The following is a 23,883-nucleotide window of genomic DNA, read 5'->3' on the forward strand; positions in this document are numbered from 1 at the left end:
GGTATTTTAGATGAAGTTGAAATTTTTTACTGACCGTAAAAACTATATAAGCGTTAAAATGTGAATGTTGTATCTTTTTAATTTTATTCTTTCAATACATTTTTATAATTTGGCTAGCCTCAATTTTAATCAGCAGACAGCAGTTAATTCAGCACACATTCAGCATGATGAAATTTATTACTACTACTACTACTGCACCATACTACACGCTCTTATCAGGAATAGGTCGACTTAACCTGTGTATACACATGAATCCACACGTGGGCTAAATTGATAACTTATATTTAATATGGATTACAGATGGCAAAGCCTATTGAAGATTAAATAAATCGCAAAAGAAATAATAATTATTTTTGTTGTGTTTTTACAAGTCAACACCAAGAAGTCAACACTGGTAGACATACCATAGACAATTTAAAATTTTTGGCATCTGTCAATACGCGAAATCGGAAATCGGAAATCAAATCGCCATTCGTCAGAACTCAGACGCCATCTTGTTATACCAAACACATTCAACCTACGAAAGCTGTGTTTAGGTTAAATATTGCAACTTAATTAAGTTATCATTAACGATACAGATTGTGAATTTATGTGTTTAAGAATGTCGTTATTTTAATTAATTGTGCGTGACGTCCTTAATATCGCTATAATTCGTTAGGTGAGTAAAATACATACGGGCGATGAAATGGCGCCTCGCTATAAGATTAATTATTGAACAAAACATTTTAAAATACAACCCGCTGTGTGTAACTTGTTAATATCTTAAAATTGAATACCAATACACCGTATCTTAATCTGTGGGTAAATCTATTTAACCGTACACTACACCATTTATCAATACTGTAAAATTACTTAAACAATAGCCGTATGCTCAGGCCGTATGCATGACTAGGTTACGTGTTATTTTACACTTCAGTTACACATCAAAGAATTATCAATTTTCATTTGCATCGTGCTCATATTAATAAGTTTAAAAACACTTCAAAGTTTAATGGAATATCTTAAGGTTCTCAAACCTGTCTAGTTGCTTGAATTTCTCGACTGCGATTCAGACAACAGGATATGTTTTTGAAAAATGGACAGCATTTTCTCTCTTTTGTAGGTGCTGTCGTGAAAAAATAATCATGAGTGTGATAATAAGACTGCAGAACCTTCCTTGGTCAGCGAATGCGCTAGACATTAGGAATTATTTCCGTGGGCTTTCTATCCCCGAAGGTGGAGTACACATCGTAGGTGGCGAACTTGGCGATGCGTTCATAGCCTTCAGGTAGCTATACGAAAACTTCATAGACTATATTTATTATTTATATTTAAAACGTCTGTAATATTTTCGTTGAACATTCACTGAATATATTACAGTGATCTCTGTTATAAGTGTGCATAGTTTTAAGGATGTTTTTATTAAATAAAAGTAATTATTATTTATACTATTAATTTAGAAACAATTACATATAATGCAAAACAATATTAGAGGACAAATATGCTAGTAAATATAAAACCATGGTAAGTTATGGGATTAATTACCATTAAACCGAACTTTTTTAAGTATTTACAATAAGTACCTATGTAATATAAGTAGATGGATATAGAAGTAAAATAACAATTGTAAATATTTCACAACAAAACTAATTAATAGAGATAAGAATTTATAGAAGTCTAGTTGTAAATTTATTCTTCTAAGTCATAAGCTATAGTTGGGCTCTACTTAAAATTATTAACAAAGTTTGAAGTTCAAGAATATGCAGTAGGAGACAAAACAATACAATTAACTATATAAATATCACAGATAACTCATCTTTCTACCAAATGTCTTGTACACACTACATTGTTTGTGGCGTAAACCATCTTGAATTTTGAAATTGATATTTTTAGTTTTATGGCATTCAAATACTTTATAAATATAAATTTATAAAGAATAGAAAAAATTCGATCACGAGGTGGGACTCGAACTCGCATCCTTTCGTGCCATTCCGGGGCAACGCCTGACCATCTCGGCCATGAGTGGGCGAGTTAATAAAGTTGTAGTTATAAATTTATTCTCTATAAATTTATATTTACATCTTGAATGTCTTACATACTCGGAAAACCTCAATTACTGTCAATTCCTAAAATCTAAAGTTTAAAACAGCATTTCACACCTGATCAACTTAATAGACTCAAGCTTAAGTCTGTGTGAAATGTTGTAGCAAAATGTGAACTGGTGCCATCTAAATCCAACTCCAAGCTTTTGAAATCAATGGATATGAGCCACAAAACTTAGCATGAGCTAGTGTTATATGGAAAAAGCATCACACCACTATTGAACACTGTTTAAAAATTTATAATTTAATCTTCACATTAAACATTTTGAAAGATTTTTTTAAATAGATTACGAGTGGGATTACCTTACTTCTTTTTTAGGACAGGAAATTATAAATTATTTTGATATTTCACCCAATATAATTTATTCTTTAAATTTGTCAATGGTAAGTTGACAATGAGTAATTAATAGGAGTATCAATTTAAACAAAAATATTCCTCTTGTATGTAGGTAGTTTCTATGCATAAAGTTTGCTAATAAAGTGTGCAATTTCATCTTTTTTATATAAAATTTTAGTTGTTGGTTAGTGTTTAGGTTGATACTCTACTGAATTGCATCATGATAGGTTTTAAAAGTAGACCAATAGTTGGGTAAGTTGGGATTTATAAAATACTAGCTGCACTCCGCGGTTTTACTCCTCTCCTTTTGGTCTTAGCGTGATGATATATAGCCTTCCTCGATGAATGGGCTATCTAACAACAAAATAATTTTTCAAATCGGACTAGTACTTTGTAAGATTAGTACATTCAAACAAACAAAGAAACCGACTCCTCAGCTTTATAATATTAGTATAGATAACAATTCTAAATATGTATGTCTCTTTAAATATTTTTTAAATGTATGTTTTAAAAGCTTGGGTATGTATGCTGTTGACATGATGATGAACTATTCAATATTTAAGTATGTCTATTTCTTTGAAAGCTAAACCCTCTAAGTTGTTCTAGATTATAATAGTGCTGCTAGATTTTAAAATTTATTGAATTACCACTAATGAAAACAAATTAATATGATTATAACTGCTGGGAAAAAATTAATAAAAAGTTGATTGATTTAAATAATATGGCATGGGACAGTAGATTAACTTGGAGCAGCAAGGATTATTCCAACAGATTTTTTAAATAATTCTAAGCCACTATATTATATCTATATTATAAAATATAGATTTTATCAACTGAGCAGAGACCTGATTACCGGCAGACCTGACAAATTTACTTGGAATTTATCGAAAATTTCTTCACACCTTAATTTTACTATACTTGGGTGCTTAGCACTACACTTCTTCAAGCTTCTAGTATACAAATGCAGCATCAATTAATTCTAGAAATAAATATTATGTAGTAATTCCCAGTAATTTTTTCGAAATTCAATACTAATATATAATAATATTTTGCTTTCATGGTATGAATTATAACATCATTACATAGTATATTTCGATAAACATTTTGTATACCTACTCAAAGTCATATTCAAATTACCATAGAAACAAGTTTTGCAGTAGGTAAATCAGTAGTTCATTTTTAATTGTATTTAAATCTACTTTTTAATGTTGCTACATGCTGTCTTTTTAACCCTATTCCCAAAAACAATGGATGATATTTTTAGTACATATAATTAAACATCTTTCTTTCTAATGCTTAGAAATAGGCTCCTGAATCTTTTCTTCGTCTTGGAATACTTTCACATAATATGTATTCCATTTTAAATCTAATAAAAGCTCGGCTATAATACATGTAAACAATTCAATGATCTGACTTCTGGTTTTTTTTCCTGTTAGGTGTATTTAGCGATAGTGACATTATTGTAATGAGCAAACATTTTTTCTAATAGTGTTTGGTATTGTTATTTTTATAATGTAATTAGGTCTTAAAAATACTTGGAGATTAACAATTATACATCACTTCTCAATGCATACTCATGGACTGCGTCGGTGGCGAGGCGTGCTGTCTACAAACAAAAATACATGACGCGAAACTAATCAATATAAAATATTTCGGATGGCTCATGGCTGATCTAAGTTGTTAACGACGAACTTTTGATTTTATGACTTCTTATCGAATGACGGTATTTTACAAAAATGAATAATCTTACGCATGAATTGTTTTTTGTAAATGAAATAGGTAGGTACTTTTTATTATTTTCGAGAATCAAGGTAGTCGGGAACGTATGGAGCGGGATTTAAAGATTTTGCTGGTTCTGCACTATGGACGCCTTCCTCTGGAGAGCGCGCCACGAAAGAAGTCCCAAGGAAGTGATGCTTTGGGCGCCTAAAATAGGGTCGTATATTAGTATTTAATTCAAAAGACCCCAGAGTTGGGGTAAATTGATATGAGGAGGGTAAAAAGTTTACCTATTTATTAATTAGCACCTCATTATCATTATGATTTTTAGACACATTTGAGTTTTAGTTTATTCAGGACTTCTTTCGTGGCGATTACTCTGGGGGATACAATTTAATTGTATGTTATCGGACCTTCTTCATTTTATTTTACTAGATTGATTTCGTTATCTGTATTGTCATTTCATACACACTAAAAATCCCTATCCTGCTACATATTATTTAAAAAAACATTGATGGTATTTTACACTTGAAATAACTTATTGTAAAAAGCTATTGCTATTCGTGTAATCTCTTTATGTTTCACGTCAATCAAATTACAAAATATTTAAAGGAATTTGAAAGTATTGGGGATCAAGTAAACAATATGTTGAAATAGATTTTGCGTTCTATTATCGATATGAGAGTACCACTGGGATGTATACTGTCTCTCTTAATTTTTCATCTACCTACTTATGTAGATCGCGCTGAGAAAAATTTAAAAATCAATCTATTTTCTTTTTATGAGTCGAAGCTCGTACAGTTGTAGTATATTTTGGTACTTGGATGACAAACATAGACAGGAAACGCAGGTATGATATGAGGGTTGCGAATGAAAAAAAATCTCCTCTCTCACTTCATTTCAAAAATGTATTCCGACGGGTAAACATTAACAACAAAACAGGAATAAACAAAGCAATTTTATATGTGTTTTCGTGGCGTTTATGATGACACACCACTTTGAGTAAGGAAGACAAACAAGGTGACTGGAATAGCTACATAATATGGAGGTACCTATATCAGAAACTGTAACTTGTAAGTAACAAGTAAGAAGCAATGAGAGCCCATAAAACGCACGAAGATAGAATAAAGTACAATTACAAAAATATAATATATAGCGATACCAGTGTAATTTAAATTCTGCTGTTTGTTAAATAAAAATTATTATTTAGTAGCTCGCGCCATCTTTATTCGGAATACACAATAATTAACCGTAAAGCGACGTCTCTACATTTTCGTACTTACATACTTAAAAATGAATCAAGTATTTTTGAAAACCTACCCTAAGAAGGTTCTTGTGATTTATGGCTCTAATAAACAATATAAAAAGTTCTTGCAGAACTAAAATAATTAACAAATAAATTTCAATAACACGTACTCGCGAGTGCAAGTGGTTAATGTATTTTACTCTTGTAATGCATCTCTTTGCAAACCAAACCAGGCAATCCTTTTTTTATGAAAATATTGTAACTAACTGTACAGTTTGTCAAGATATAGGTAGGTAGTCTTAAGATTTTTGCACTACCTAACTATATGATTTTAATATCAAAATATTATCTGCTTCGTAAACAGGAATGTTTCGTTCTTGTCTCTACACGATACAGCAAGGGAATAATAGAATATATGGAGGGTAAAAAATAATAATAAATAGTAGTTATAAATAAAATATAGAGAGTAATAAGTAGAGTAGAACGAAGAAAGTAAAATAGGAAGGCAAATCGCCTTCCTATATTGTAAGTATAGTAGTTTGGCTATAAACGGTCAATTCAAATGAAACCGAATTTTGTTACAAGTTGGACAATAATAATTACACACACTATTCTGAATTTCGATGTTAGTGCAAATGTGGTGACATCTAAAATTACATCTAGACATATTCTAGTCTAGATAAGATTCTACCTAGGTGCCTTTGCCTTCATAATAAGCAATTTGAAATTACGACCACGAAGAATTGGCCAGTGGATCTGGGAAATTTGAAAAGCGGTATACCGTATAGGTATATTATATAGCAATAATGTGACTGTGTAAATTGTAACGATGTTCAACGTTTGGCCAAATCTGTCTTGAATTGGTCAAATTTTCATTCTCGAACTACACACTCGAACACAAAAAATTACTGCCGCCATTAGGAACGATACTTACCCGTTTATGCAAGACAATCTTATAAAATATCATCTCGTTTTCGCTTTCCCCGTGTTTAGGTAGTTTTGTCGTTAGTCTATTAGGTCTTTCGCACAACATTGATGATGAAAAGGTATAAAATGGTAGGGTACATGAACAATCCAGATTATGACACTAATTCCAGGAATGTGGCGGGAAGAAAAGGATTATCATAAACCTGAAGTTTGCAGAAGATACACCTATCGATACGACTATTGCAAACAAATTTATTTTACAGGAATTCAGCAAACAGTCTCACGTAGACAATAATATAATAAGATCATCAATAAATTTCAGAACTCGCACTTTATATAGAACAAATTACTTATTATATTGATCCTGCAAATAAAATGTTCAGTACCTATGTTTTTAAAATTCCCGGTAAGGAACAATGTCGATATAGGTGCACTACTATAGGTAGTTAAACATAAATTAATTAATGAAATTGTGAGATTAGTTTAAAAAAAATTAGGTATGTACCGGTGGATTAATTACACTGGTCTGCAAAAAAATTTTTTTTCGCGCTCCTTATTTTTGCACAAGATTATTATAGAAGTGATACTTCTGAACAGAAATTAAGTTTTAAAAAATTTGTATTACGTCTTAGATTTTTTGTGGTTTAATTTGAAAGAAACCCCTTTTTTTGTTCTAAGAATACATCGTTATTTTGATAATTAGGTTTAAATATTACAAATAATGTCAAGAAAACTATTAAAAACTATAAGATAATATAATTACACATTATTTATATTGTTTCAATTAGTAGTTTTCTCTTCTTTTAATATTTTATAAGGAGTTTCGCGACGAATCGATCAAGTAAAATCAGCAAGCTTTGCTGTCAACTTATTATCTATATTTTACTATATTTTCAGTTAGCTTTTCCGTATCTCCTCTCAAACTTCTGGTGAAATGTTTCATAGTGGTCACCAGATACTCTTTTGACAGCTTTAGTCTGCTTAATTTCATAATTTAATTCTTATCTAAGCTCCCGCATTTGTAGTCCCTAGAGACCACACTAAAGACTAGCGCTTTCGATGTTGCGTCGTTTAAAAATTCATAACACGTGATTCAATTTTGCTTTATGGTTGAAATTATATACAAATTTTCATCAATATATCAGTACAATATAAAAATTTTACCAAATTATTAGGATAAAATCATCAACCTTCACCTTAAAACTTTACTTTGAACTGAGCGCAGCGGAGTCGTGATAAGAACTACGGAAGCCCATAAATTCCCTACAAATTAGTGTAAAAATAATGTCTTCAGTAGATATCGTTCTAGTTTTATAAATTCAAGTCGTTTTTGTGATGAAAAATATAATAAAGACCGAATAAAATAGCATTATTGCAAGAGAGACTACCAAACAATACAGAATTTTGGGGTATTTAAAACAGCAATAAAAAAAAATTTTGACGTGATACAAAAAAACTGAAAGCAGATCTAGATTCAGCATGTTGAGATCTTAGATTACAAAATAAAAGACAGATGGAGCGTTGCCGAACTATAGTAGAGCCATTTTAATAGGCAACATTTGACAGTTCAACAAAATTCAACAACGTAAGTAACCTAGTAACGACGACATAGAATAAGATGATATTTTGTTTTGTTAGAACTGCACATTTGCTCAACTTTTTTCAATTACGATTACATATTTGTAATAATAATGACCGATACAAGTAATTTTAAGATTTCATTTTACTTATAAACCATACTAAACATAATAAACAATTTCTGAATTGAAGAACTGACGTCGCTACAATTTTGTGTCAATAAACCTTTTTTCTTTTTAAATACCAGGGACGTTACTCTAAAAATCGAAATCCGACATCTAGAATCGAATGCATTGATTACTTGTGAATAAAAATCATCATAAATTAATAAATTCGATTGACAAATGTTTCAAATCCGTATCGATTAATTCACTTTAATCGATGTTTTTAACCAGGTTACCTCCCTTCGAAGATAAAATTGATAGACGTCAAATGTTGCCTATTAAATTGGCTCGACTATAAACCGAATAATTTATCGTCATTTTCAATAAAGCTATGTGTGCTATCATTTCGCCGCTGCAATGTACGTACACGGTGCTTCTGTGTGCGTGTAATGTTGCCAGATATTGAAAAATTTCCCAAATTTTTCCCTGACTACGGAAAAAAGAGGGTTATGTTTTTCGAGTTTATGTATGTATGTATAATATTTCTTTGACACGCCCTGCAGTATAAACCGTTGGACCGATTTTGAGTTGTGAGGTTTCATTGCAATGATCTGAATTATTATGTTAGTGGCGGTAGTGACGTAGGCTATATACATATGTAAATGAGAAGTCAAGTTTTAATTTTTATTTAAATTCTTTTATTACATAAAGACGTATCTGCCTACTAAAGTTATATATGGACAAAATAATTGTATTCAATTTTTTATTAAATAAATTACATAAAAAAAGTTTCAATATTAACTATAATACCTAATTATATTATTTTTTATTTTTCATAATATATGAATACGAATAGCGGTAGTTTTTAGTCGAGAATACGGGACATTTTATTTTCATCATGTCCATCATGGAGTTCACATAAATGAAATCGCTAGCGAAAACGACTATGACGTTTTTAAGCTTTATAAAAGTAACAAAATAATGTATTATACTTATTAAAATAATCTGATAATTATCATGAACCTTTAGTGCACTATACAAATAATCACATTCACGATCGAAAAATCCAACAGCATTACCCTGAAGATCTTTTAACCATTTTACCGTTTTACCAATAAAAATGGCAAATTCATTTTCAAAATACTGGCAACATACGTTGAAGTTTTGTATTCCTTCATATCTGTAAAATTATTATTCGTATTAAAGAAATAAATCAGCCAAATTATCTACAGAAAACCTGTGAAACGATGTTTTATCTTTTTTTTTGTTTTCGGGAACAAATTTTACAGCGTTTTATTATCACAAGACGGCATTTTTTTACTTAAATTGCAAACCCTTTTTGACGTATTGCATGACACTATATGCGCTATAGCACTGGTGCAGCGACGTATTTGTTTTTGATTTCGTATTTTCTTTGACAAGGGCGACGGGCGGTTGTCATGCTCCATCTGTACTTTATTTTGTAATCTAAGGTTGAGATCTCCATGTTTATCATATTTTTATTTTGTAATCTAAGGTTGAGATCTCCATGTTTATCATATTTTTATTCAAAGGAGGATTTCTTTGCAGACCAGTGTTATCAAATTTAAAATACACTACGCTTCTCAAATCTATGGATTTTTTTGAAGTAAAACTTGTTTAAGCGCGTTTAGAGTAAAATTTCAAGGTCGTGGCAATAATGTCACGTCATGGAGTTAGGCGACGATTTTGGTATTTTTTAATCTTGACAAAAAAGTTTCACTTCTGGCACGTGTGTTCGGCACAGACGCTCTTTTTTTGCTCATAATATCGGTCTCATAAACAAAAGTCTATCTACATAGTGGCTACTTGGGCCTATATTGTGACTGCAAGTTCTAGCGAGCGAGGTTTCTAACATGGATAACTAGAAGATATCATTATTGACGTGACAACGTCTTATAAATTGGTTTGCCGGGTGACACTTCAAGAAACTGCGTTACGCTCCGCTCACGTTATGCGCTCACAATGAGAGCGAGTGAGAGGCACGCGTCTCTTCCACTCGGGCATGGTTAGCCCGCCTAAGAGCGAGAGAGACAGACATAAAAAGTCGTTGTCACGTAAAACTTTCGCCCGTATACCGACTTTACAGGCAACTAATTTTTTATTATTTCATTATTTATTTTATTTATTTAAATACTTTATTGTACTGCCAACCAAAAATTGCAAAAAGAAAACTTATACTAAAAGAAGACACAGCACAGATGGCGGCCTTATCACTTATAAGTGATTTCTTCCAGGCAACCAACTGAAGATGTGACAACATAATAGAAAAAGGAGGCATTCTTCTTAGAGTCACGCAACCACGTCTGAATGTTGCACGTTTTATTTATTTACTTTCATGTAAAGGGAATATTGCCACTGACGAACCTGTACATAATCTGTCTTGATTTTGTTTTTCAACATTTGAACTTATTTTACTTAATGTTTGACTAAGTGATATTTTGATATTGGAAATTAGATAGTGTATCCGAATCGGATCTTAGAACGTTCAGCTGCTAAAACCCATGGAATTCTAATAGATATGCCTTTCAATAAGTTCTGTTGTCCAAGCTCTTTAATCATTTAGTAAATCGCTATCATCTAAACCTGAATCTGTGTCAATGCGTGATTATTCATCAGACTCATCGAAGGTAAGATCTTCCATAAATTTATTTATTCCAGCTTCCATATATAAGTATCTGTCTCATAAAACTTTATCTTCAAGGTAGCTTCTATCTATTTCCATTCCTTCTACAAATCTTTTGCAGTGTTAGAGTATACCTATCAATATTGTTTCTGTTATTTTTTTAACGTTATCTATTTTTATAGTTACTTAATTCTAAGTTGGAATTTTCTATCTTACTTTCTTCGATAAGAGATTTTTAATTTTCATTGTGCAGAGTTAAAAATCAACTAGATGAAATTTATTTTCAGTGTGAAAATAGAACCCTTGAGGAACCATTTTCCGAAACATAATGGACCCAGAACTAACAAAAAAGTCTGTACTAACCTTCAGTGAGGTCTAAGCCGAAACAGATTGCACATAGTTAAGTACATAACCTAAACGTTATAATAATATGATCATGAACACAGTTATTAAATTATCTTAGTTAAGTAACACATTCCTGAAAAATGAAAATATTTGTGACTCCTTTGGGTAGGTAGGTTTTCTGCCGGGGTCGTGGACGATTTCTAAGAGTACCCGCGGCCCCGGCTAACTGCGTGGCGAGACGGAACACAGTGGAGTTTAGTCGGTAGGTCCACTGCCTATGGTTCCGCCGCGGCCGGTAGGCAGTGGGAGTCCGACATAACCTACGGCCCGAATATTTGAGAAATAATTCGAATTTTCTCATAAAATGTTTAAATTCAAATAAAAATTGACATTCTCGGACGGACTAGTCTACCAAGAGTCTATCATATCTTGGATCTTCATTCATAACTACGATAGTACCTACCTACGACGCAACGTATGCCACGGTGTTACAAAGAGATGTTTGTAATTCTAATGCTGTCTGCTACTAAACAACAAAATAATTCTAAGTTTTCTGACGGTGTATGTATTAGCCATTAGGTCTACTTTATTTTCGTAAAATGTAGTTGCCTCTTCCTGTGAACGCGGATCTGCAGAGTGGTAGATAACAATAGTCAATACAACCGCGCATTTGATTTTCGTTTAAATATCTATTCTATCCTACACAAGCGGTAACGCTTGGTCTCTCATCTCTGGACAAGAACAAGAGATGACTCAAAGCTAAATTTTTCAGGAAACTTAAGTAACTACTTATATGTCGACCAGTTTCTCTGGTCTGACACTACTAGTGTATGTATCCGGCTGACCGTGATACTGGATCTTCTTTTTTATTCCATGATGGACCTTGAAATTTATCGGAAATTTATTTTCTTATGTTTTAACTGCTAACTACTAGTTTACTTTTATGTAGTTTAGTGATTTACCTACTTAAGTAGTTTGATTTTCCGCGAGCCTTTCATTTGGAGTAAAGAAGACTGCTGTTCATACCATGCTCGTTATAGATTGCGAAACGTCGAGATAATAATTGTAAGAAATTTAACTTTTAAGAGGAAAATAACAAACTGAGATGTTTTCGAAGCTTGCAACCAAGTTCAAAAACTATTGTAACTATTCCGAGACCACCTTACTCGAAAAAATGAATACGAATTAAAAATAATTTTAAATAAACATGTTTCGGTCAACGAAAAATGTTGCAAATTTATTCAACCGTTCGGTATATATTATTTTCCGATATCTGTGTCAAGTTTGCAGAACTTTTGGAACGTTTTCATTCAGTTTAATAAAAAAAAAAAACATTAATATTCAATATCAAAAGATGTTCCGTACATTGAGATTGGTTGCAAATTTAATACGTGATATGAAATACCTATTACATATATTGAAAACTTCCCCAAGTTTGCAGAACTTTTTTCACGATCATACAGCAAAAAAATATTTTAGTTGCAATTTTAACAATGTTCCGGACTGCGGGCAAGGTTGCAAAATGAGATTTATTGTCGTCCCAATGTACCATTCACCTGAAGTTTGAAAACTTCGAAACGAAAAAATTCGAACTTGGAATTATTGTGAATTGATTTTCTTGAATGACTGGAGTACTTACAAACCCGATTTCAGGACTGTATATTAGTTTTGCCTAGGCTAAACTAAACTAGTTTATCATTATCCTGGGTATGTGCATACTTATTTTAGGATAAACTAGGCCTAGGATTCGAACCCGCGACCTTTCGTTATAGGTACTGCCACCTGCAATCCGCCTCAGCAATCGAATTTGTTCAACTTTTTCGTTATGTGTATGTAAGTCACCCCACGGCATTTATTAAGACGATTTACAACCATCTCACTTTAAATAATTATTCATGTTGTTTCTTATTTGCATTGTAATTTAATAACTACGCAGTTTCAATGCAGTGTTGCAGTTTTCTAAAAATACTTAGATCGAAATCTCTTCGAGATCTTAAAGAACATTCTTATAAAAAGCTAATCCACGTGAAAGAATTTGTTATTTTATCCAGCTTTAAAAAATAAAGAACTTGAACTTATTTATATTCCCGTTATTTTTATGAGCAAAAGGAAGCGCTTTACCACGATCTCGCCTGAAATTATGCTCTCTACATTGTAGATACTTTTAAATAAGAATAAACTTGAACAAAAATTTCGTATGGGTAGTTATAGGTAGGTATTATTTTTATCTCACTTATTGTCTGTAACCAAATTCGAGAGATCTATTTTGGTGATGTTGGGGGAATGTAAAGGCGTATTTTTTTCGATAACTTTTTAAATATAGGTATAATTGTGTGAGTCATTTATATATGAGTTGCATCTACCTAACTGACATTATTTTATGTGTCTTTCCTATCCAGTATAAAATGAGACAACCTACCCAATCCAACTTACTAGGACCGTTACAGGAAGGTGTCAGACAAAAAAAAATTGTTGTGGAAAGTATGAGACCATGCCCATCTTTCCGCCACCGATCAGCACCGCCACGTGGCATGCACGGAGCGTCAACAATAACGAGAACATTTCGAAGCCGATACACACGATTTTGATTCGTAAATGATACGTTCTAGTAGGAAAAGTAGAGTTTAATAATTATCGTGTTGCTTTCGGATCCTAAAACTTTCTTATTACAGTCTTAGTACCTACCTACGAGGTAGAGTCATAAAGAGTGTGCTAATCTACGCTCGTTCAGCTGGTCTTGAGGAAGATATAATTATTATAAAGTGATGACTACTGACTAATGAGTAAAAACAAATAAAATAATAAAAGGGCCCGGAGTCGAGGACTGTAGGTACGCTTTTACACCAATTGAGTGTTCTAAATTAATACATAGGTATGTTCAATAGTGTGGTACAATAAATAATCAAATAAATAAATGTTATCTATATCCAACTACTTCAGCTATGGGCTGCTGAAGTAATCGGAAGTTAAATGTTTTTCGTGATTGGTATACCTAGGTGTGAGCGGTCTTTGCTCCTATCTGCTGTCTGAATTGAAAAATAAAACAAAGTACAATATAAGATGACATATTCCTGCCGACGAGATGACGATTTCTACTTAGGGCGGCCGTACACGGACCGCTTCAATCAGTTGAGACCGACGGCTTGAAGCCACGACCGCGCGGTGAACTATGGACATTCATTCACCGCCGTACACATGACTGCTCGAGCCGTTGACTGCGCTACAGCTCCCGCCCCCCCTGAAAATCAATGACTCGACTAGTCAGAAAATCAACCGCTCGAGCGGTTGGTAGCGACGGCTCGAGCGGTCAACAACCGACGGCTCGAGCAGTTGACACCGACCGCTCGAGCCGTCCGTGTACGTCGCTCAGCCGTTGCTCGAGCTGCCCGTGTACGGCCGCTCTAAGCATAATAGGATCACATATATATAAAGCTACTTTTTCAGTCATATAACAATTCATTTTTTAAGCCAGTACGCTTCGCCTCCTATCGCAATGACAAGAAACATTTCTTATGGTACGCTGCAAAACCATAAATAATTCATAAATTTTTCTCCTATAAACGCTGCAACACAGACACGCTGCAATTAAAAAAATTACCATCGAGATCGGGAATATACACCTACGATACTTCACGTTTTAATTTTGTTTTACAAAATTAATTTTATTTTACTTATTGTGAACGCAATAAGCTTGAACTTCATGTGGGCACCTATCTCGACATAAAATAAGGTCTATGTACCAAGCGGTCTTCCCTATGTGATGTATTAACTCATTATCGCTTATTTATATTGACATATGATTTGATTGCCAGTGGGCAAGTACTCCGCAAGAAAATCGTTCGTTTGGTGCGCGGCTCACGGCTCGGCACGGTGCTCGACGTCTGGAACCGCGAGCGAATATCATGTAGATTGTAGACGATGACGGATTTGTCCACAGTTGCATACGGCTTGGGGATCAGCTTGCGGTGCGTGTATACATGCTAGGCGTAGGTGCATACCCCCGAGTGCCCTGGGTATGCTTAAATGCATTCTCCACTATAAAAAAAAAAAAAAGGCGTAGGTGCATACACTACACGCAGCGCCTGTGTATATACATGAAATTATAAAACAAAAAATATATCATTGCAGATTTTTAGGCCAAATTATACCATACTAGCTGCTCCGCGCGGTTTCACCCCCGTGGCTCCTCTCCTGTGGGTCTTAGCGTGATGATATATAGCCTATAACCTTCCTCGATAAATGAGCTATCTAACACATAAAGAATTTTTCGGACCAGTAGTTCCCGAGATTAGCGCGTTCAAACAAACAAACAAACTCTTCAGCTTTATAAATATTAGTATAGATAAGTAGATAACTAGTTAGGTAGATGTAATTGGAGATGTTTTTACAAATGGTGGAGGTAGGTATTTTATGCGCAAATTCAAATTAAAAACTAAACTCAGAAACAACTCGGTTGGCTAGCTACTAGTTAATATTCTGTGACTCAGTTCATATAAGTCGCCTTATCGCTTCGAAGTGCTTCCTTAGAGCATTAAGGACGCTGTCACAAATCTGCGTTACTCAAATTTAGGTATCTAACGTCGCCACGTGGTTCGCGGGAACATCGCGCTCACGTAAACATAGCGCATTCCATTTTATAGACCATCTTCATACTTGATATTATTTTTTTTTTATATTTTTATTGAAATTGATTCCAGAAGATTACTGGGAACTTTAAAAATTCATTTTGTTACTATTATTAGTAGGTACGATCCTTATAAGTATTTTAGTGTATTCAACCAACTTAAAAAAGTGTGACTATTTTACAACAATTTGAATATGAATTGTATTATTGTATACAATATCGAAGCTTTTTAAGAAATGTATAAAATACTTTTTTAAGAATTATTATCATACATAATATTATATGTTACCGGCAATATATTAAACCCGGCATTGTAAGCAATTCTTAGTAAATGTATGTTATTCCGAGAAACAGTCGGAATGAAATAAATTAAATTCGTTACCACACATTCACATTACCTATATCTTTAAATATGAACTTTTCCTAAGTAGCAAACACATTTTGCAAATGTGGGTGGTTTTTGGGGTAGCTATTAACCAATATGAGGTCAAAACTAAAATCCAAGATGGCACCGACGAAAATTTGAAATCTTTTCGTCATGGGTGTCATTTTCAAGGAGTTGGAGTAGCTATTAAATAAGTATTAATCAATATGAGGTCAAATCTAAAATCCAAAATGGCGCCGACGACAATTTGACATCATTTCGTCACGGGTGTCATTTTCATGGTTTTTGGGGTAGCTATTAACCAATATGAGGTCAAAACTAAAATCCAAGATGGCGCCGACAAAAATTTTATATATTTTCTTCATGGGTGTCATTTTCATGGTTATTGGGGTAGCTATTAACGAATATGAGGTCAAAACTAAAATCCAAGATGGCGCCGACGAAAATTTTACATCTTTTCGACATGGATGTCATTTTCATGGTTTTTGGGGTAGCTATTAACCAATATGAGGTCAAAACTAAAATCGAAGATGGCGCCGACGAAAATTTTACATCATTTCGTCACGGGTGTCATTTTCATGGTTATTGGGGTAGCTATTAACGAATATGAGGTCAAAACTAAAATCCAAGATGGCGCCGACGAAAATTTTACATATTTTCGTCATGGGTGTCATTTTCATGGTTTTTGGGGTATCTATTAACCAATATGAGGTCAAAACTAAAATCCAAGATGGTGTCGACGAAACTTTACATCTTTTCGGCATGGGTGTCATTTTCAAGGTTTTTGAGACAGCTATTACCAAATCCCCAATGTAACCGTCGATAATTAGGTATATTTTTCTTACTCCTTTAAAGTAAACTTAAATAAAATAACAAAAACGTTAACAACCACAGTTTTGTAGAAAGTCTTAAAAAAAACAATTTTAAAGAACATTGAAATGCATATTTAGAAATTTAATATAAAACGCAACTCTGTGGCAATCATGTTAATATTCTGACAGATATTAGTAACTTTAAATATATTCTTTAAATATATTCGCTAAACTTTATTTAAAATAAAGTTTATCTAAAACATTTAAACGAAGAGAATGAAATAAAAAAGAACGTGTGTGCCGAGAAAACGTGTCAGGAGTGAAACTTCTTTGGCGAGATTCATAGATACCAAAATCGCCGCCTTGCTCCATAACGCGACAGTATTACCATGACGCGATTTGAAATTCGACGACCATCTTGGATTTTAGTTTTGACCTCATATTCGTTAATAGCTACCCCAAAAACCATGAAAATGACACCCATCACGAAAAATGTCAAATTTTCGTCAGCGCCATCTTGGATTATAGTTTTGACCTCATATTCGTTAATAGCTATCCCAAAAACCATGAAAATGACACCCATGATGAAAAGATGTCAAATTTTTCGTCGGCGCCATCTTGGATTATAGTTTTGACCTCATATTCGATAATAGCTACCCCAAAAACCATGAAAATGACACCCATGACGAAAATATGTAAAATTTTCGTCGGCGCCATCTTGGATTTCAGTTTTGACCTCATATTGGTTATTAGCTACCCCAAAAACCATGAAAATGACACCCATGACGAAAAGATATAAAATTTTTGTCGGCGCCATCTTGGATTATAGTTTTGACCTCATATTCGTTAATAGCTACCCCAAAAACCATGAAAATGACACCCATGACGAAAAGATGTAAAATTTTCGTCGGCGCCATCTTGGATTTCAGTTTTGACCTCATATTGGTTAATAGCTACCCCAAAAACCATGAAAATGACACCCATGACGAAAAGTTGTAAAATTTTTGTCGGCGCCATCTTGGATTATAGTTTTGACCTCATATTCGTTAATAGCTACCCCAAAAACCATGAAAATGACACCCATGACGAAAAGATGTAAAATTTTCGTCGGCGCCATCTTGGATTTCAGTTTTGACCTCATATTCGGTAATAGCTACCCCAAAAACTATGAAAATGACACCCATCACGAAAAAAAGCCAAATTTTCATCGACGCCATCTTGAATTGTTTTACCCCACCAATCTATTCAACAACCCATAAAAAAGAGGATCTCAGGCAAGGTAATTTTAAAAACATAATTTTAAATTACAAATAATTGGAATATGAAACTTATACAGTTTACTCATAAAAAGTATCAAATATTTCAAATCACGAAAAAGACAGTGCACGCACAATAATCTTTTTTATTTCGTTTTTATTTTTGGCACGAGGAGCGATACACCCGTCCTTCCAAGAGCGCTTCTGAGCGCGGTCTGACGAACCGCGAGAACAAAATGTATGAAGAAATCGACAAGTATTTTTAATTTAGCTCATTATTGAAATAAAATTTTGATTTAGATTCATAAAAATTACACCATATATAAAGGACTATATATCCCTCAATAAGATATAGTTAAGAAGATAGATTAGGCTCTTAATTTTCCTAAAATGGTACCGGTTTAGACCCCATTTTTTTGCATTTTATGCGTTTATTGTGATGGAAAAAACGTATTTCAGCGACAATTTTGTATGACGTCGTACAATTTTTATAAGATGAACGTAGAGCTGAATATATTATCTTTAAATTAAGATATTACTATGTTCTCACGTGTAATTGCTTTAAGTTAAAATGGTACCGAAAAACAGCGTGTTTTTGTAAAAATACGTTATAGCGTCCTTAAACCAACTGCTCTAAGGATTACTCCTATCGGCGCTGAAACATAATAATTCAAATCTGCATTATTATGGGTATGTAGTATGTACCTAGTGCTCGTTACCGTTAGCAACAATATCATATAATATGCATCATCGTAATAATATAAAAACTTTTTAAACAAATTAAGAGCAATTGTGTTTGTGTACAGGCCGATTAGGGAAAGCTGGCATCTTCACAGTACTCACATTTATACAATTTTACTATACATTATGTTCAATAATAAACGCGACTCTATTATAGTTTAAGTGTAGACTTGAATTCTAAAATGGGTGCGTTGTAGATAATATGAAAGCTCTCATAATTTATAATATGTAAAATTACAATTTAAAAGTAACTCAATCGATGGACTTATTTATTTATTCACATAATCAATTGTAATATAGTTTGATAATCATTCAATCAATCAATACATATAATAAAATTCTAGAAAAGCGGTGTCTGTACAATGAAAATATGGAAAAAAAAAATTAGCAGGTGTTATTACTAAATCGATCACAAACCCAAAACTGTAGTTAAAAAAATTTTTGTCTGTTTGTCTGTATGTTCGTGCACGCTAATCTCAGAAACGGCTTATCCGATTTAGATGCGGTTTTCACTAATATATTGGAGTAATCTTCATTTAACATTTAGTGTTTATTTCATGTCAATCGGTTCGTAAACAAAAAAGTTATGACCATTTAAGTATTCACGGCGAACATTTGCTAAGGCATTCTATTTATTGTACACTGTACAGTGTACGATATAAGTTATCTGTTACAGTTATTCCTATAAATGTCCAGGTGATCATATCGAAAGTCCCCAAGGGTGGGGGGGAGAGGGGTAAGCTGAAGTAGTAGGGGGGAAGGGGTCAAATTAGAATTATGTTTTTTCTAGGTAAATTTTATACATAAAATGTCCTTTAAATTATGTCGATTGTCGTATTATATTTTTAACTCCCGACGCAAAAAGATGGGTGATGAGTGTTTGACAACTATATGTGTATTATAATACATGTTTGTGCTACCGTAGCTCGCTAACAGGTAATCCGAATTTGATGCGGTTTTTTTTGTTAGGCAGCATATTTTCAGACGCTGGTTCTTAGATAAAGTGTACTTATCAAAATAGGTTCATCCATTTATTATATCTAGGTATATAGGGGTAAAAGTGAAATGAAAGTGAACGACCAAATGAAAGTAACAATAAGTCAAATTTTATCAAAATCGGTTCATCCATTTATTTGATATAGGTATAAAAGTGGTAATAAAAAAATGAACTTTGTCAAATATACTCAAGTGACATATCAAATGAAAGTGCATGACGTGTAAAGTATAATTAGACATATTTAATCAAAATCGGTTCATCCATTTATTATACCTATATATGGGTAAAAGTGGGAATGAAAAAAACGAATATTGTCAAATATGAAAGTGCATAACGGGTGAAGTACAGTTAGTTATATTTTTATCCAATTCGGTTAATCCATTTATTAGATTACAGCGGTAAAAGTGGAAATGAACAATAATCGAATGTGGTCAAATAATATACTCAAGCGGGACATATGAAAGGGCAAAATGTGAATTACAATTAGTCATATTTTATCGAAATCGGTTCATCCGTTTATTACATTTAGGGCACTTTAGGGGCGACAGTGGGTATAAATAAACCAAATGGAGCATCAAACGACAGGATATGACGTGTACAATGTACATATAGGAACAATTACGTATAGATATGGTTTACATCAAAATCGGTTCTGCCATTTACTAGGGGTGGAAAGGAAAGGGTTAAAAATCTGTGAAAGAAGAGAAGATATGGGAGCGAGAGGATAGCCACACCCTGGAAATTTTGAACTCTACTCAAAGCCACATAGGCCTGGCCCTTGGAATTTTTTTTTCCTAAATATACCACTTCTTTTGCCACTGTGGTCCATTACAATTTGGGCACGGTTACGGCCCAAATCAATATGATGTAGGAATGTAATATGGAGGTACATTTGATAGTTCGGTCTCGCTCACTTGAAAATATTAGGTACATGAAAATAAGAAACAGAAGTTTAAAAATTTAAAAATTAAAAAAAAAAATCCCAAAGCAACGAAGATAAAGGAATAAATCATTTTTCAAACTTCCCGACGATCTTAAAAATTAAGTACCATTCTAAAAAAAATATTTATAGATGTATATATGATATTATATTATGATAATGTTGGCATGGCAGCCCCGACGACTTTGTTTTTTTATAAATATTTAAAATGGTATTTATTTTTAAAGATCGTCGGGAAGTTTGTGAAATTATTTATTCCTTTTTCTATGCACTTTTCTTCGTTGCGTTGGGTTTTATTTTATTTAATTTTTATTGCACGGTCTAAACGGTTTAGTTACTACAGGCGTGAGACAGGAAAGATCTGATTTGGATTTGGTGCTGGATTTGATAAGAACTGAGTATCGATTAAGCTGATCAGTTGCTGCACGATACATTGTTAATAACATCCATACAAGGAAGGAAGAAATTTGCTCGCCTCCCCCCTGGAGCTTAAAAATAATATGACATAATGTAAAAGAAATACATAGAAAATTAATAAGGCATTTATTTTTTTTATTTTTTAGCACAGTTCGGTAATAAATTTTACTATCAGTTCTTTTAATTATTTATGGTAGTACGTGTTTACTCAATAATTAAGTTAATTAGTAACTACTATGCAGTCACTATTCCACGCGGACGAAGTCGCGGGCACAGCTAGTTATCAAATAATAATTAAACTTCAATACATATAACACGTGCGCTCACTCCTAAGAAACAATACCTACAAGCGAAACCCTAGCACGAGATAAGGTCACATTACAGTAAAAGGTGTATTGTTCAGATATGTATGAAAATTTTAACTTACGGTGTTTACTGTTTACATTTTGTTTACAAAATTTATTAAAATTATTACATAATTTAACGTAGGTGAAGTAAAAAAATATCGCGTGCCGCGAAGTATCTCGTCGATTATAGTTAATAATATGAAAAGTCGGCCCGTCTCTCTTGCGCGCACAATTATTGTTTTATTTTGTAGTAGGTACTTATACTATATAATAAACAGGTTTAAAAAATAGGTAGCAATGCACACCTTTAACAGGCAATCACAACATGCGTTTAGATTACAGAATTGAAAAAAAAAAACAATAAAAAATACAGATTCAACAGCAAAGCATTACCATTACAATGTTATACAACATAATAATAGAGACAAACATAGAATACTAGCTTTCCGCCCGCGGCTTCGCCCGCGTTTTCAAAGAAAAACCCGTACGTATAGTTCCCGTTCCCGTGGGATTTCCGGGATAAAACCTATCCTATGTGTTAATCCAAGTTACCCTCTATATGTGTGCTAAATTTCATTGTAATCGGTTCAGTAGTTTTTAAGTGAAAGAGTAACAAACATCCATACTTACAAACTTTTGCCTTTATAATAGTACAGCCTAGTAGGATTAACGCGGAAAACAATCGAAATAAATAAAATTTTGAGCGCTTACGGACTTAAAATTCTTAGAAATGCGTGGCGGAGTTGTGGAAATGATTTTGTACTGAAGATGTCTAGTTTGGAACTATACTGGTTTGCAAGCCGACAGCTTCGAGGAATAAAGGAATTTTTAGCTCGGACAATTCTACGGAGCGGAGGGGAGAAAAGTTTAATAGGTTGACGGATATCTGTGCGGAACATTGAAATTTATTATTAACTAGCTTCTGCCCGCGACTCCGTCCGCGCGGAAATTTAAGATTTACTTTTTTTCTACGTATTTTTCCGGGATAAAAAGTATCCTATTTTATGCCCAGGATAATAAGGTATAATTATACCAAGTTTCATCGAAATCGAACCGTTAGTTTTCACGTGATGCCTGAACATACAGACAGACAGACAGACAAAAATTTTTTTAATCACATATTTGGGTTTGGTATCGATCCAGCAACACCCCCTGCTATTTATTTTTTCAATATTTTCAATGTACAGAATTGACCCTTCTACAGATCTATACTAATATTATAAAGCTGAAGAGTTTGTTTGTTTGTTTGTTTGAACGCACTAATCTCGGGAACTACTGGTCCGATTTGAAAAATTCTTTCAGTGTTAGATAGCCCATTTATCGAGGAAGGTTATAGGCTATATTTCATCACGCTACGGGCAACGAGTGGAGCCACGGGGGGGAGCAGCTAGTTTATTATATGTATAGATATCCTAAACCGATTAAAAAAACAATATTGGTATGTGAAGGACTTGCTCTATGTCTATACGTTTTTCTTTTTTTCACAATGATTTAGAAAATTGTACACTACTACAGTCTACACTAGTCGTCTATTTACGGCGGGCTAATACTAGACAATTTTGGTAACTTTTGAAGTATTTAAATTAAAAATATTTTACATTACATCCACAAAATTATTTAGTGCTAATATTCAGAAATTAGGGGAATACGTTGGTAAGGACAAAACCCCGCTACCATTTCCTCTCTAATCAAATAGTTTGAATAAATAGCTGAATATCATGCAGGTGCTAAATTGAAGGGCGCTGTTTCATAATTAGCTAAGCTTTTATTCAACAGATAAGCTCTAATTGGCATAACTTTTACCTACATTGTAAAGCACCCTGATGCTTCGAGTGAGCCGATTAATAATGCAAAATTAAATAAGGATTAGTTATTTCCCTTCACACAAATAAGTCTTATCGATAATTAAAATTTTCTAAAGATTTGATAAATAACTATCTGCCAACCCGCGCTTGGCCAGCGTGGTTAATGAACGCGCATAAACCCTTATAGGAGGCCCGTATCCCAGCTGTGGCAATAGGTATATAATATGAGCTGATGATGATGATGATGATCTTACGAGCGAGTACCTAGATAATATTAACCTGAATGTTTTAGGTACCTAATATGTTTTTGATGAACGTATTTTGATGATACTCGTCAGTGATGTAGCGTATGTACCCGAATAATATAGTACCTACGGAAATGCTTGTCCGTGGATGAAACTGTATAGTAACTAGTATTTCATAAATTGTTTATAATAATTAGGTTGATACGGTCTTCAATTTTTTAATAATTATTTTTATATTTGCTCTGTCTCAACATATGGATGTTGCGTGAATAGTTAGGTATTTAAAGATTTTTTACTGGTTTGCAAGCAAGTCTTATAGCACTTTAGGTACTA

At 33.3% G+C, this 23,883-nt stretch overlaps 1 protein-coding gene across 1 annotated transcript in view; it reads left to right on the forward strand.

The window, feature by feature from the left end:
- The first annotated feature begins 488 nt into the window (after positions 1-488).
- Positions 489-23,883, forward strand: part of LOC123700579 (RNA-binding protein 12) — a 29,529-nt gene continuing 6,134 nt past the window's right edge. Inside the window, exons 1-2 of the mRNA XM_045647836.1 lie at positions 489-658; positions 1,103-1,267. Of these exons, the coding sequence (XP_045503792.1) occupies positions 1,125-1,267 (143 nt within the window). The 5' untranslated portion in view covers positions 489-658; positions 1,103-1,124. The remainder of the gene's footprint in view (positions 659-1,102; positions 1,268-23,883) is intronic.

Source organism: Colias croceus, chromosome 19 (assembly GCF_905220415.1).
Source record: "Colias croceus chromosome 19, ilColCroc2.1".
NCBI classification, from domain to species: Eukaryota; Metazoa; Arthropoda; class Insecta; order Lepidoptera; family Pieridae; genus Colias; species Colias croceus.